The sequence below is a fragment of the Danio rerio genome, chromosome 2, assembly GCF_052040795.2.
Source record: "Danio rerio strain M-AB ecotype USA chromosome 2, GRCz13ab, whole genome shotgun sequence".
NCBI lineage: Eukaryota > Metazoa > Chordata > Actinopteri > Cypriniformes > Danionidae > Danio > Danio rerio.
The window spans coordinates 10,275,141-10,292,394 of NC_141022.1; the positions used below are offsets into that span (position 1 = coordinate 10,275,141).

General features: G+C 34.4%; 1 protein-coding gene and 1 long non-coding RNA gene across 2 annotated transcripts; one reads left to right on the forward strand and one right to left on the reverse strand.

Moving 5' to 3' along the window:
* Positions 1-1,828: 1,828 nt before the first annotated feature.
* zgc:153615 lies at positions 1,829-17,177 on the reverse strand. The gene is given in 7 exon segments (NM_001077791.2): positions 1,829-3,170; positions 3,255-3,348; positions 5,212-5,335; positions 8,755-8,955; positions 9,036-9,153; positions 14,556-14,674; positions 17,121-17,177. Coding segments are annotated over 7 exon segments (777 nt in total). The 5' UTR covers positions 17,151-17,177; the 3' UTR covers positions 1,829-3,079.
* On the forward strand, positions 10,123-17,242 carry LOC147846212 (uncharacterized). The gene is made up of 2 exons (XR_015478270.1): positions 10,123-12,915; positions 14,906-17,242. It is a non-coding gene; the product is annotated as an uncharacterized LOC147846212 (long non-coding RNA).
* Positions 17,243-17,254: the final 12 nt, after the last annotated feature.

The following is a 17,254-nucleotide window of genomic DNA, read 5'->3' on the forward strand; positions in this document are numbered from 1 at the left end:
TTTGTTTTATTTTTTTCTAGTATAAAAGCAGTTTGCTGTAATGTTTTTCCGATCCTATACAGAACTAACTATCATAATAGTTATCCTAATTAACCTAGTTAAGCCTTTAAATGTCACTTTAAGCTGTATAGAAGTGTCTTGAAAAATTTGTAGTAAAGTATTGTGTACTGTCATCATGGCAAAGATAAAATAAATCAGTTATTGGCATTGAGTTAATAAAACTATTATGTTTAGAAATATGGAAAAATCTGTTTTCCTTTGAACAGAAATTGAGGGTAAAATATACGGGGAGGCTAAGAATTGTGACTTCAACTGTTTATTATATATGCATATTGTAACTTTTGTCAAGATCAGAATTAAAATTTGTTTTTAAATCTGAGTTCTGAAAAACATAAGACTGGAAAAAACACTAAAAACAACCCAACTGTTTTATTTTCCTTATTATTTGTGTTCATTTGGTAGTACAGAGTCATCATATCTGCTGAGCATGATGCAATATTGTGGTGTTGGGCTGTTGCCCCAGGGACGGGGAGAGGAGGGGAATGCGGGCAGGGATTTGTAGAGTTTTGTGTAATACGGCCACAAAAAGGAAGTTAAAATTACTCATGTTTCAAATATTGTAAGCTGACACTTCATGACAAAGTGCTGTTTTCTCAGATTCATTGCTGTGATCAGTTCTGTGGAGACACAAAATTTGCATATTAAGTTAACGAAGAGAGAGAGGTTTTTTTAAACACAGTTTATAGATTTTTATTCAACTCAAGAAGTTTCATTTTTGGGACTGACCTATAACACAAACCACAATGACACTTGTTTGGTGTTGAGTGCCTCTTCCCTTGTGACTGTGCTAAACAGATGAAAACGAAAACACACTAGCACATATTACTGTAAGCCGTTTGTTTATTTATTTTCCACAATTTCCTTTGACAGTTGAGTGACCAAACACATACAGAATTTCAACCATGTCGTGTCACTTAAGAGTTGAACACCAAATTATTAATTCTCCTCTGAAGTTGTATTTATTCTTCAAATATTTCCAAAGTGCTGCTCAATGAAGATGTTTTCTTAAACAATAGTTTAATTAATTTCTAATATCTAATTTCTGTCATTTATTCAAAGATGACTAGTTATTTTTTAAGAGACCAGTAATTACCTTTTAACTTGGCTGATTGGATTAACTAGGCAAGTTAGACTTAATAGACAAGTCATTGTATAACTGGTTTGTTTTATATATATATATATATATATATATATATATATATATATATATATATATATATATATATATATATATATATATATATATATATAAAATATATATATACTCTTTATGTCAACATTTGAAATGGATCAAATACATTTTCAAAATGTTGACGACTTCAATAAAAGATCTTGATCAAATGTTGCCTACTATATATATATATATATATATATATATATATATATATATATATATATATATATATATATATATAGTAAATGTAATGTTAACATGTAAACGTAATAGTAAATATATGTAGTATATATGTAAAACCAAACAGTCAGCTTTATCAAATGAAATGAGTGTAGTTAACTCAATTTACTGGAAGTTAATTCTACTTATTTGAAAAGAGTTTTGAACTCAGTGTTGAAGGTATAGTGAGTTAATTAATTACCTCATTACTTCAATTTTAATGGAGTAAGTTCACATTACTCAAATAGATTAGTTTTTTTTACTGAAATGGTTTGTTGCAATCAGTTTTCTCAAACAGTTTGAGTTGCCTTAACTTGAGTTTTACAGTACTCTTACAGTACTTTTTGCTCTGCTAAACATCACTTTGGAAAATAATTTGGAAATAATTACACAGGAAAACGTATTACTTGAGGGTTAATTATTTTGTCCTCAGCTGTATACATAAGTGACACAGGAAAAGACACAATTGGGTGAAAAAGTAAGTAAAATAGAGATTTTTGTTAAAGACTAACAATAGTTGAACACAGTAGAACAGAAGGATGAGTTACCACCTTTTTGTTGTTAATATTATTTTGGTATAAGAGAGCTCCATATTCAGCTTATATACCAATACAGCGAAAACAGAGTAAAACTATAGAGTAGAATAAATGCATTCATCCCAAATTATTGCAGAAGCTTAAGGGAATCCAGCTACAATCTTCACAGAGAAGCAAATCAGTGTTAAAGAAATAGCTCACCCAAACATTAATGTGCCGTTCTTCCCTTTGTGGAAAATAAAAATATATTTTTGTCAATACTGCGAAAGACAACCAAACAATGTTGATTTATTTGCATTTTTTAGGACAAACACAGATGAAATATCTTCACACGGTTGTGCCATTTGTTAATTGATCAGTGATTTTTGGGTGAATTAGCCTTCTATTGAAGTTGTTTGTTATTTTGGTCAGTGCAAAGAGACTTACAATGTCTTTGTTCCACACGATTCCTTCATCTTGTTCCAACATAAATCAGTAAAGTTAACTCAATATATTTTTTACACTTTTAAGTGGATTAAACATAAGACATTTCAGTTGTCCCAAAAAACCTTAAGAATGGTGTTGTTTCAACTCATTTTAAACACTATTTATAGTTTGATCAAACAGCAAAAATAATTTTTGGAGTGTAGAACAACAAGTGTACATTCGGGAAAATATGCCATCTTGATTCATATCCTTCCTTCAGTATTAATATATAACCCTTAAGTAAATCATTTTTATTTTTATATAACTGTAAATTGTGTCAAAGCCTCTTTACACGGATGAACACGGAAAAAAAGCCATAACATTTCACTTCGTGGGACATATTCAGCATGTCAGGCAGGTGGAATTCTAGTTCTAGTTTGCTTAAAACTGATTCAGTTCAGTTTCATACGAATGTCACAGCTCCGCCGACCCCGACCGAGCGAGCCAGATGGACAGTGACAAGGAACTAAAACTTCCCAAGGTGCCAGCATGCATGAACACAGCATGTATAAATAACATACATCCACACAAAGCTTTACACACACGACTAGTTGGAAAAAAGGGATCTACATTTAGTACATTGCTTCTTCGTATAGTGAAACGCAAGGGTTTATTCTCTGTGTCTTTAGAATGGAGAACCACAGCCACCGTGGCAAGCTGATTTGCCTTTGCCCAGAGATTTCTCCATCATGTGCCTCTGCTGGCTGTGCGCATGCCTGTTAAAAACATTGGAACATTGATTGCTTTTAGAGGCATCTCATCTCATTCAAGGCTGGGTTTTAACTAGGTTATGGACTAACCTGGTTAGATCTTCCACATCTACCAGCATGGCATCCTGTTCCATGTGGAGTTCATCTCTCATTAGCAAAAGCTGAACCAGCTCCTCATTCAGACCTACAACACAATAAAAAAAATCAATCAGTTCTGTAAGGCGTGAGTTATCACAAATTCTTTGATGTCTTTGACAATTCAAACATGAGCCAAAAACAGAGACAATTGGCTCCACAACCCAGCAGGTGGGAATGCGGGAAAGAACCAGTTCCCGCTACATGTACATTTGAATGCACTGAAACTCGACTTCAACCACCTCAACTTACACATATGGTTATTTCCATGTCTGATTGTCTAAATTAACACAAGTGACTTTATCTATTATGTTTGATGTCATTTGAAATGTCTCAGTGCGACTGGTACAATGGTCTCATTCTCTCAGAAATAGACATAATCAAAACAATAAATATATAACTTCAGGCATCTTTTGAACCACTGTGAAGGGTGTGACTTTACCACAGGCAGCACTAAATGCAAATGCCTTTTGTTATGCACACACCCCTTTCCTTGAGGGGATTCTTGGACTACTTAAGGTAAGGTTTGAGAAATGTTTGGCGCGATTCTGCTTACCCAGATCACCCCGTAACATGGAGCTTACGCTCCATGTTATGTATATTTTGAAGTCAGGAATGCCTATTTTAAACTTGGATTTATATGAATTGACTGAATGAATTGGCATAATACACATTTACCTGACTAATAAATTGTTATGTTTTGAATTATTCAAACAAAGTTCGTGTTCGTGTTAATTTCATAACACCACAAGCCCCTGTACAGGTTAGTAACGGACTAAAACACGGTAGACGGAGCATTGCGGCACGCTATATGATGTCTTTAGAGCTCCGACTAACACATTGGCATTAATTCATGTATACTAGGACTGTAAAAGGTTATCTAAGGGGATAGTCCTTCACATGTTAAACTTATAATACTATTTAGATAGTATAGTGATTATTCAAAGTTACTAATAGTTTAAGTACGACTGGTCTGCTTAATTCTATAGTAATGATCATTATATGACTAAATAGCTCTGTTTGATTTAGGAGGTAGCAGATCTATGGGGACCGCATAAAAAATATCCTAATCTGAGTAAGTAGGGTTCTGCCTTTTTAGGATAGCGGTCAATCGCCACTGTTTAGTGACTAAGACTGACATGCTTGTGCTTAAGAAATTGTATACTCGGCCGGTACAAGATTCAGGATGTTATAGGAATCGCAATGAATGAGAATAACCGAAGAGAATATTCAATCATAATCTAAAATAATGTGAAAGGAAACAAAATAATCTTATCAATGTTTTATAATTGGAGTCAGAAAAAAACGAGGAAGTTTAAAGTAAATCAACATTGTGCACTGGAAAGACCGAACATGCAGTGAACCTTCATCCACCAGTGGACACCATCATTGGACCAACTGGCTGGACCCTACAGTTCAATCAATATATACATATTTTTATTTAGTTTTCTTAATTTTTAGGACAGAGAGACAGATACAAAAATAGACGTAGGTAGGTAGGTAGACAGACCGACCAATTTTGTTATTTGATGATTATATTACATATTTTATACAAATCTAAAACACTTTGGATATACTGCAAAAAAAATCATGCCAATAAAACAACTTGAACTAGACAAGGGGTGCCCAAACTTCTGGAGGGCCGATGTCCAGCTGAGTTTAACTCCAGCTTACCTTAATACACCTGCCAGAAATTTTGTAGTATACCTAAGAGCTTGATTAGCTGGTTCAGGTGTGTTATATTAGGTTTGGAGCTAAACTCACCAGGACACAGGCCCTCCAAGACCGAGTTTGGACACCCTGGCATTGCACTGTACTAGGACAAGCATGGGTTATGTTTAATAGTTTTATAACAACAAAGGTTTTAATCCGCTTCAAAGAATGTATATTTTTGGAATAAATCTGACTTCACCTTGTATCTGAGAATGCAGATCATTGGTGATGACTTGTAACTGACCAAGGCTCATATCCCTCATGTCCACAGGCCTCAGATTCCTCTTCATCAGACACTCACTGATATGTGGCAGATGGGGTAACTAGCATAGGGAAAAAGTTTAATCCAAATGAAAGTGCTTTAATTAATTACTTAATTAATTAATAAATAAATTATTTGTTTTAATAATAAATGTATATATTTATTTATTATTAAATGTACTCATGTATTCATGTTTTTCTGCTAACCACAAAAATATTTGTGAAGAATGTTGAAAACAAGTAATAATTAACATTCATAGTATTTGAATTCATAGAATAGCAAAGTCTACTAAAGGAGGTTGAGCCTTCTCATTTATGGCTCCTAAACACTCTCAGTTTAAAATAACATGGCTGCAGCAGTAGTGCCTGTAAAATAGTTCCCAGCTAGGTAAATCAGTGTTTCCCAACCATGTTCCTGGCATGCACCATCAGTACACATCGTCAACTTCCTAAACAAACACATCTGAGTGAACTCATCAGAATATTAGAAGACTATAAATCCTGAAATAATTGGGTCAGAAGCCTTTAAAATATCTGTTGATGTGCCTCCAGGGGTCCAGGGATCTTCATACGTGGATAACTCAAAAGCTGGATTTGGTTATTGACAATTTGACATGATCCAGGATCATTTTGTTTATCAAAACTTATCCGAAAATTCATATAATGCTATAACATGTCATAGCAACAGTTCTCGTAGCTCAAACCAGCTCAGGAGCAGGCTTATTTCATATAAACAGGATTAGATCAGGTTTTCTCAGGCAAAGGTGATACTGAAAGTATGTACCGAGGGCTGATATTTTCTTACAGTAGTAACCTATAAGTTATATACACTTGGGAAAATAGTATTAAAAAAAAAAAAAAGTATATATACACACATTTAGAATTTATAAACCAAGAAGTAGGTAGCACATTATTGTTGTATATTGTTGTAATAATAATAATAATAATAATATATATATATAATATATATATATTGCGGTTAAATGTTTCCAAATGTTTAAAGATAGAGAAGCAGAAATTGGACATTTGTATACAACGAATGCCATTCACTTGTGTTCAATAAATAAAGTTTATTTAAAAAAAGATTTATAATTTATAATATTTAGTAATGTTTAATAATTTAATAATATTTATGTTTATATACATAAAATAAAAAATAATAAATTATAAATAATATGTACATACATACATACAGTTGTAACCAGAAGTTTACCTACACTGTATAAAAAGGCACATAACCATAAAAAAAAAAGTCAGATGTTAATGTGAGTTAACGTTTTCTCTTTTAGGTAAATTAGGATTATCAAATTGGTTTCTGTTATGCTTAATAGCAGAATAATGAGAGATATTTTTTGAGAAATTGTTATAACTTTTCTTCAAGTCAAGTTTACATACAATAAGATTATTATGCCTCTGAAAAAGCTCAAGTGATGGTGTCAAGGTTTTGGAAGATTTTGATTGGCTTGTTGACAACATTTGAGTTAATTCGAGGCACAACTGTAGAATAGTATTTAAGGAAAACCTCAAACACACTGCTTCCTTGTGTCACAACATGGGAAAATCAACAAGCCAGAATCAACAAAAAAGCCAGATTACAATTAGCTAAATTACACTGGGGAAAAGAATAATTTTTGGAGACATGTCCTGTGGTCTGATGGAACTAAAATTACACTGTTTGGTCATAATGACCAGTGTTACATTTGCAGAACAAAAGGGGAAAGCTTACAAGCCTAGGAACACCATCCCAACTGTGAAGTATGGGGGCGGCAGCATCATGTTGTGGGGCTGTTTTGCTGCAGGAGGGACTGGTCCACTTCACAGCATACGTCATCATGAAGAAAGAACATTATGTAGAAATACTGAAGCCACATCTCAAGACATCAGCCAGGAAATTAAAACTTGCCCATAAATGGGTCTTACAAACAGACCATGACCCTAAGCATACAGCCAAATTTAGTTCAAATGTGCTTTAAGGACAACAGAGTGAATGTTTTGGAGTGGCCATCACAAAGCCCTGATCTCAATCTTACAGAAAATTTGTGGGCAGAGTTGAAAAAGCTTGTGCGACCAAGACAGCCAACAAATTTGACTCAGTTACACCAATTCTGTCAGGAGGAATGGGCCAAAATTCCTTCAAACTATTGTGAGAAGCTTGTGGAAGGATACCCAAAACATTTGACCAAATTTATACTGTTTAAAAACAAAGCTAAAAGAATAAGGAAATGTACAGTATGTAAACTTTTGACTGTCTAGAAATTAATAAAAAATGTCCTTAAAATTTTTTTAGCTCATTTTTCTGGCATGTAGCAAATGTAAACGATTTAGGTAATCCTAATGGACCTAACTAAGCATGTAGTACGATCTACCATCAGACATTATTTTAAAAAAAATGGTTGTGTTCCTTTTTTTAGAATGTATGTAAACTTATGCAATCTGAACCCCGAAATACAAGTACAAAAGCGGGGTGGTTCTCCCCAGGGGGATCAAAAAGAACATTTACTAATATGGACTTTTTAAGATACAAACGTGTACTATTTTAAGATACCAACCCAGCTTTACAATTTGTGCATGTAAATAAACATGCACAATATTCGACAGTTGTTTTTAAGGATTAATAATTTATGCAGTCACGCACATGTTTTGACAGCTAATATGACGGTGATTTGATGCTTTGCAGAAGATGCAGACATCTTTACCTATATCAAAATGCTTTTTTGATGCAAAATTTATTAAAATTGGCAAATTAAATAGGCCTAGGCTATAAAGAAAATCCGCTCTAAATGTAAAACTAAATAAATTGCTAAATACTCTTGAGATGTAAAGTGTAAAGCATGTAGCCCACAACAAAGGTGGAAAGGTATTGCGTATCATTACAAACCGTTTACTACGAATTTTATAAAATTTTGCTCACATGGATAATTGAATATTATTCAGATGAAGTCATTACGCTACTGTGCTGTCAGTTAATCATTGCATTGCTGGTCATGATTTTAAGATCGATAAAACAGTCCTTCACAACACACACAGCGATCTCAGATTAGTTCATCCAGACTTTAGCCAGAGATCAGTTATCAAAATTAAAAGATCCAGGATCTGTCAAATCATCTTAGATCATTTAAGCGAGGTACGTAGAATGGTACACCTGGAACAGGCTTAGTAAACACTGAATTAGATACTGTAACAGCACTGTGTAATATCATAACCCCTGCTGTACAGCAGCAAAGTTCTTTGATTATTACACAAGAATGAGAGAAAGTAGTTCCATATAAGCGTAAAAAACATGCTAATGGTCCAATCAGATTCAATCATGTATGCTTAGCGAAGCTAAAAGTGTTTTCGGCTGATTGGATTTTAAAATTGTAAAACTTAACTGTTTAACTGCTTAACTCTATATTTACCCCCCAAAAGTGGAGTGTTCTTCTAAGTGTGTATAAAACTAGTGTTTAGCACAAGACTATTGTTGGACACTTGTCTCACTAACCAGGTCTGCCACAGGAGACCTTCTGTGTATCTGAATTTGTCTCTCCACCTCCACCTGCATGCGGGCCATGGGACGGGCCAAAGCTAGAGCCACACGCGCCTCCTCCTGCAGCCGCCGCTGGAGCCGCCAGAACTCCGAATCCTCCGAGTCTAGGTCTTCCTCTCCTGTATCCCGGTCTGACAGAGAGGAACTCTGTTTACTCTGCGGAGAGAAAGAAAAAAAGCTATTCGTTTCATTCCGAACATAGATCCAAACATGCAGAAACAGCTAAGGGTTAATACCATAGGTGACAATGGGGTGTCCAGGCTGGTCTCTGTTCTGCTGTCCTCTGCATCACTGTCCCGGTCACTGCTGCTGTCATTCACAAAGCACATCTGTAGGTTCACCCCATTCTGAAGACTAGAGTGAGAAAAGACAGGGATATTTAACAGGTCTGTATTTTGATGGCATAATACGGTTACATTTGTTGTTAACCCCTTCAGACCTGAATTATGTTCATATTAACTTTAAATTAAAATTGTTTTAAATGAGACCAAATAAAAAAGAATACAATTTTTTAATAATCTTTAATTGATTTCTTTGTCCATTATAACGGACATAAGGTCAAAACAGCTGTACTTCAAAAAATATATACCAACATGAAATTAAAAATAAAATAAGACAAATTATTGAGCTTTACTTGACGTTTTCTGAAGTTTACAAACTTGAGTAATATCACAACTTCAATTTTCAGGTTTTTGTTTTATATACTGCACATTATTAGAACTCACTGTACATTATAATGGTTGGACATTCAAAAAACATCATCCAATGATTATAATTTTGTCATAATTCTTTACTTGTTTCAAACCTTTATGCGTTGCTTTTTTCCTCTTTTTCTGAACGCAAAGGAAGATATTTTGAAGAATGCTGGAAATCTGTAACCATTGACTTTCACGGTTTTTGTTTATTCAAATGGAAGTCAATGATTAAAGATTTTCAGCTCCCCTTTTCTGTTAAGAAGTCTACAACCACTCGAGGGCGAGTAAATATTAAGTGAAGAGTGATTTTTGAGTGAACTATGCCTTTTACCTTTAAAGGTTCACGAAACCCTTGAGTACTTTTTTTGAGATTTTAATAGATGTGTGTGTGTTGAGCATCCGTTAAGACAATGTTAGCACCTGTTAGCTGTAATTGTGGGGAAAACTGGATAATTTTGAACCTTTGTCAGCTAATTTCAGCTTCCGGGTTAAAAATAATTTTTTGGGTGTGATAAAAATCGGCGACGTAGCACAAAACCGCAAGTGCAAAGATGACGTGTCGGTTTCTCATTATTATTCATAGCGGAGTTTTCTTATTTTTTTATTTTACGTTTTTTTTTATTTTGTTGAACGCAAAAAAGATATTATGAAGGAAGCTGAAAACTGGTAACCACTGACTTCCATAGTAGGGAAAAATTACAACGGATGTTAATAGTTACAGGTTTCTTTAAAATATCTTCATTTGTAATCAACAAACCAATCGTTTTTTTGTAACCAATTTGTAATCAAGTCAAACAGGTTTGTAACGAGTGAAGGGTAAAATGCATCGTTCAAGATTTGTTGAGTCAAAGTGTAGGGTCCAGCCAGTTAGCCCAATGACGGTGCCCACTGGTGGACGCAGGTTTACTGCATGTTCGGTCTTTCCAGTGCACAATGTTGATTTACTTTAAATTGAACTCATATCTGACTCAAAATTTAGTATGAGGTGGTTTAGAATATTGATATATTTATCCTCGTTTTATCTGACTCCAATTAGCCTATAAAACATTATGTAGTTTCTTTTAATATTACTTTAGTTTATGATTGAATATTCTCTTAGATTTGTTATTGCATGCTCGTTCATTCAGATTCCTACAACATCCTGAGTCTTGTACCGGCTAAGTATACAATCTCTTAAGCACAAGCTTGTCGGTCTTGGTTATTAAACAGAGGAAATTAGCCACTATTCTAAAAAGGCAGAACCCTACTTACTCAGATTAAAAATTTTTTGTTGTGTGGTCCGCCTAGATCTGCTATCTACTAAATCAAAGACAAACTATTTAATCACACCATAATCATTACTATAGAATCAAGCAGACCAATTTACTTAAACTATTAGTAACTTTGAGTAATCACCATATGATTTAAATAGTAATATAAATTTTGAGATAAATGCCTACCCACATTTAGATTGGTCTCAACAATACTTTGTTGTTCTAAATAGAAAACCCATTATAGGCCTTTTACAGTCCAAGTATACTTTAAACCAGTGTATACTTGATACTTTATACCAGTGTGTTAGTCGGAGCTCTAAGAACATCATATAACGTGCCACGCTGCTCCATCTAAAGTGTTTTAGTCCGTTATTAACCTGTACAGGGGCTTGTGGTGTTATGGATTTAACGTAATCTAGAGATAATAACACGATCTCTGTTTGAATAATTCAAAACATAATTTATTAGTCAGGTAAATGTATTTCGTGCCAATTCATTCAGTCAATTCATAAACGATCAATATAGGATATCAGATAATTATCAAAGATAAATCCAAGATCAAGAGATGCACCTGACTTCAAAATATACACTGCATGGAGCATGAGAACTCCACGCTATGGGCTGATCTGGGCATAGGATCGCCCCGAACATTTAGAAACTTCCTCCAAAGTAGTAAATCCAAGAATCTCCTCGTGGAAAGGGGTGTGTTGAATAACAAAAGGCATTTGCATTTAGTGAAAGAGTTCGTAGTGGTTCAAAAGATATCTGAAGTTATATGTCTATTGTTTTGATTATGTCTGTTTCTGAGGGAATGGGACCATTGTACCAGTCGCACTGAGACATTTCAAATGATATCAAACATGACAGATAAAGTCACTTGGATTAATATAGAACAATCATTCATTCATTTTCTTGTCGTCTTAGTCCCTTTATTAATCCGGGGTCGCCACAGCGGAATGAACCGCCAACTTATCCAGAACGTTTTCACGCAGCGTATGCCCTTCCAGCCACAACCCATCTCTGGGAAACATCCACACACTCATTCACTACGGACAATTTAGCCAACCCAATTCACCTGTACCGCATGTCTTTGGACTATGGGGGAAACCCGAGCACTCGGAGGAAACCCAGGGAGAACATGCAAACTCCACACAGAAACACCAACTGACCCAGCCGAGGCTCAAACCAGCGACCTTCTTGCTGTGAGGCGACAGCACTACCTACTGCGCCACTGTATCGCCTAATATAGAACGTTCACACTTTAAAATGACCATTCTGCGTGAGTACAGTGTTTAGAGTGGGTGGGTGGGTGGGTGAACAGGGGGGTTGCAAGGATGCTTCAAATGTAAATGAAGGAAAGGAGGGATGCTGGTTTTCCCGCATTCCCACCTGCTGGGTTTTGGAGCCGGTTGTCTCTGTGTTTCCAGCTCATAATTAAACTGTCCAAGACATCAAAGTATTTGTGGTCTCTCAAGTCTTACACTGAGTTTGTTTAGCATAAATAAAAAAATTATGTGTAAAATGGTAAATTATTAGCAGCAAAGACACAAAAACGGCTTAATGCCAAAATATGCCTTTTAGAATGCATTTTGATTATAGAAGTTGGACTGTTAACTTTAAAATAAGAACTTCCGACCATGTGTAAAACTAAAAAGCGAAAGAAAGTTACCTCTATTTTTAATATTTGTTAACCACCCTGAAACACACTTCCCATGTAAATCACTTTGTCAGACTTTCCTGTTCAATCACAAGAGAGTTTTTGTGGTTAGTAGTATTCTTAGAAAACTGACACTTCAAGTAAGTCTAAAATCCAACTGAAGGTTTCATAAGTTTGTCAGTTTGCTACTGTGAGAATGGTTATGTAATATCGCCTCATAGTGTTTTTTTTTTTAACATAAACAGAAGAAGGAAAACATGCACTTTGACTAGTTTTCTGAAATGTTATTGTTCATGGACTTTCCTAAAGCATTCTAGGAAACTTTGTATTACCTAGCTGCACATTAAAAATACACACAGAAAAAAAACATGGTCTGTAAATGTATGAAGCCATTTATTATATAATCAATCAGTTTCTGTCTTTAATATAAAGTATTAACGGGAATTATTTTGCAACACAGTATGTAACAGTATATAAATGTTTTGGGTATGTCAAAACTTATACAGTTGAAGTCAGAATTATTAGCCCCCCTGTTTATTTTTTCCCCAATTTCTGTTTAACGGAGTGAAGATTTCTTCAACACATTTCTAAACATAATAGTTTTAAAACTCATTTCTAATAACTGGTTTGTTTTATCTTTGCCATGATGACAGTACATAATATTTGACTAGATATTTTTCAAGACACTTCTATACAGCTTAAAGTGACATTTAAAGGCCTAACTAGGTTAACTATAGGCTTGATAGGGTAATTAGGCAAGTTATTGTATAATGATGGTTTGTTCTTTAGACTATCAAAAACAAAATTAGCTTTAAGGGGCTAATTATTTTGACCTTAAAATGCATTTAAAAAAAAATTAAACTGCTTTTATTCCAGCGGAAATAAATAAGATTTTCTCCAGAAAACAAAATATTATCAGACATACTGTAAAAATTTCCTTGCTCGGTAAACATAATTTGGGAAATATTTATGAAAAGAAAAAAAATTCAAAGCGGGGCTAATAATTCTGACTTCAACTGTATATACACACACACAATATATATATATATATATATATATATATATATATATATATATATATATATATATATATATATATATATATATATATATATATAAACAGTTATTTCTTTTCATTAATCTTTATCCCATTTGTCATTTCACAAATGTACAGATTCAAAGCAGGTTTGACATTAGACACAGGAATTTTACATTCTGCTCCTTCAAACTATAGCACTTTCTTAGCTGCTATATCTGCCCAATCATTTCTAATTAACCCCATATGGGTTACCCAACAGAAAATAAACACAGATGTCCTCTTTCATTAAAGAGTCATTTTTCTACACTGTAAAACTGTAAACTTTATCAAACGAAATGAGTGTAGTTACTCATTTGAAAAGAGTTTTGAACTCTATATATAGTGTACTATACATATACTATATATATAGTGTTGAAGGTAATGAGTCAATTAAATACCTCATTACTTCAACTTAAATTAAGTTCACAGTACACATATGGATTAGTTTTTTAACTCGAATAGTTTGTTGCAAATGGTTTCCTTAAACGGTTCCCTTACTTTTTGAGTTTTACCGTGCATTACGTTGAAAACAATGATCAATTGTCAGAGCAAGAGAATGTAGCCATGCAAATTAAAGCAAAGACCTTTTCTAATTGTAAATCTTATCTAATTTATTATTTTATTATTATTAAGGTCTAAAAGCAATGCACAAGCTTTAGATGTGAACACTGAGCTTTGTCCAGGAATACTTATTTTAGAACACTTGAAAGAATCAATACTGAAGCAGATATATTCGAGAATTCTTCTTTATAAACATTTGGATGTGTCAGGAGCATCATATTAGATTAATTTTTATGCAATGATTAAAGTAAGCTTTTCTTAGATTGAAAACATTGAATCAGAGCTGCTTGTTTCATAACTTGATGATGTAACAAATAATGCTTAGTCATCTTGAAGCAAATGGGACAAAGCCAAAAATATTCTCAGCAAAAAGATTTTAAAAAGTGGTCATATTTCTTTTATTAAAACTCTAGCTATATTGATCAAAGTCAGTGCAGTTCTACGCTTAAAATAGCCAACATTACGTACTGCATGACACACCACCAACCCACTGAACAGAAGCACACACTGACCGTGAGGACAGGCAGTTTTTGCCGCTCTTGCTACAGCCAGTAAAGGTAATCTGTCCGTCGTCATAGAAACTGCCAAGGGCCAGCTTCTGCCTAATGGACTCCCTCTCATTCCTCTGGGCCTGAGCGAAAACACAGTTGACTTGAATGAGGAGAGCAGTCAGAGTCACACAGCATGTAAAAGGCCATAGAGGATCTCGCAGTTTGACATGGCATTTTTAAACACTCATCCGCTTTCATACATCTACATACAGTGGCTATTTAAAGCTTGAGGAAGATTATAAATAATTTGGTGGATTACAAGAGCAACGTGGAAAAGGAAAGATGGCAATAATGGGTGTGTGGATTGGAAGGTACAATCTAAATTTAGATTGTGTGCTTGCATGGAAATGACTACAGTCAATAATTGGATAAAAAAGGAGACAAAGAATGAGAGAAAAATTAGAGGATGTATAATACAAACCATCTACATGACATATGTATTATATATTACTATTTTACTTTCATAACCTTTTTTAGTAATCATATTTGTCTTTGTATATATCAAATATCTAATTGTGTGTATATACTTATCCTTATTATACTGTATAATCACTTCACTATTTTATTCATTGTTTATGTAATCTGCAATTTTTTGTCAATACTTGAAAAGTCATGCCAATAAAGCTTATTTGAATTATTGGATGGATGGATGGAGCTGGCCTTTCATAAATAGATAGATATATAGATAGATGGATGGATGGATGGATGAATGAATGGAACAGACCTTTCGTAAACAAAAAGATGAATGGGTGGATGGATGGAAAGAACAGGCCTTTCATAAACAGATAGATGGATGGATGGAACAGACCTTTTGTAAACAAATGGACGGATAGGTGGATGGACAGAACAGGCCTTTCATAAACAGATGGATGGATGGAAAGAACAGACCTTTCATAAACAAATGGATGGATGATACAAAAGAACAGGCCTTTCATCTAGATAGATAGATAGATAGATAGATAGATAGATAGATAGATAGATAGATAGATAGATAGATAGATAGATAGATAGATAGATAGATATTTCATAAATAGATTGTTACATAGATAGATGAACGGAACAGACCTTTCGTAAACAAATGGATGAATTGATGGATGGAAAGAACAGGCCTTTCATAAACAGATGGATGGATGAATGGAAAGATAGATAGATAGATAGATAGATAGATAGATAGATAGATAGATAGATAGATAGATAGATAGATAGATAGATGCCTTTCATAAATAAGCTGACATCGATAGATGGATGGATAAATGGATGGACTGAACAGACCTTTTGTAAACAAATGGATGGATGGAAAGAACAGGCCTTTAATAAACAGATGGGTGGATAGATGGATGGATGGATGGATGGATGGACAAGACCTTTCATAAACAAATGGATGGATAGGTGGATGGATGGATGGATGGACAAGACCTTTCATAAACAAATGGATGGATAGGTGGATGGATGGAAAGAACAGGCCTTTCATCAAGATAGATAGATAGATAGATAGATAGATAGATAGATAGATAGATAGATAGATAGATAGATAGATAGATAGATAGATAGATAGATAGATAGATAGATAGATAGATAGATAGATAGATAGATAGATAGATAGATAGATAGATAGATAGATAAAGGCCTTTCATAAACAAATGGAGGAATGAAGGGATGGAAAGGATGCCTTTCATAAACATGGATGGATGGATGGATGGATGGATGGATGAGGCCTTTTATAAACAAATGGATGGATGGAAAGAACAGGCCGTCATCAACGTACTGTAGATAGCTAGATAGAATACACATTTGCTGTGCTACATAATAGTCTGTATATTGAAATGAATATATATTCTCAAACCTATAGTCCGCTCAAATTATTGCCATGGCAACATGGCTGCCTTTTGGTGCTCAGAATGACTCATATGCACTTTTAAAATGTCTGGCACCTACAGAATAATCATAAGGCCTGCAACTGTAAAATTCCATAACTAACATTTTTTTTCCCCTTGGCTTATTTTGCATTATCATACTGGGTGCAGAGCAGTTCCTCTGGGACTGATGCTATAGATAGATGAACGGTGTAGAAGAGCATCTGATTGATGATGTACTTAAATTATAGAGACAAATGAGAAACAGCTCTCCCTGTGATGTACTACTTGCAGTATAATCTAGTATATCTGTAAAGTAGTATTCTGAGAACTAGCACAAGTGTCATTTTTGGTTGCTTTTTAAAAATTGTAGTCACTAAATTAGCACATAATGCTAAGCAAACGCAGACACCCATACCTCTCACACAAACAAAAGTGACCTTTTTTTTTTTTTTTTTTAAATGAGCAGCATCATTTTAGCCTAAGCAGTGCATATTGCTTTTCTAGTAAACATCAGATATTCAGCTAAACCTACACAGTAGCTTAACATTGATTCAAAATACAGTTCCTTTCATCAGAAAATGATCAATTTGCTTTGAACTCGCACATCATAACCTATTACATGCACATACAGCACGCCAATGCCACAAAACTGCAAAATGGCTGGTCTTACCTGGTAAACACATTTCTCCTGGTGCACCATCTTTCAGCGCATTGTATAGTGCAGCAGCCAAGCCCTAGCTTCTACTGCAGTGTCTGAGCTACACCCTGGAGACCAGAATCACACACAGAAAAGGTCTGGGAGGG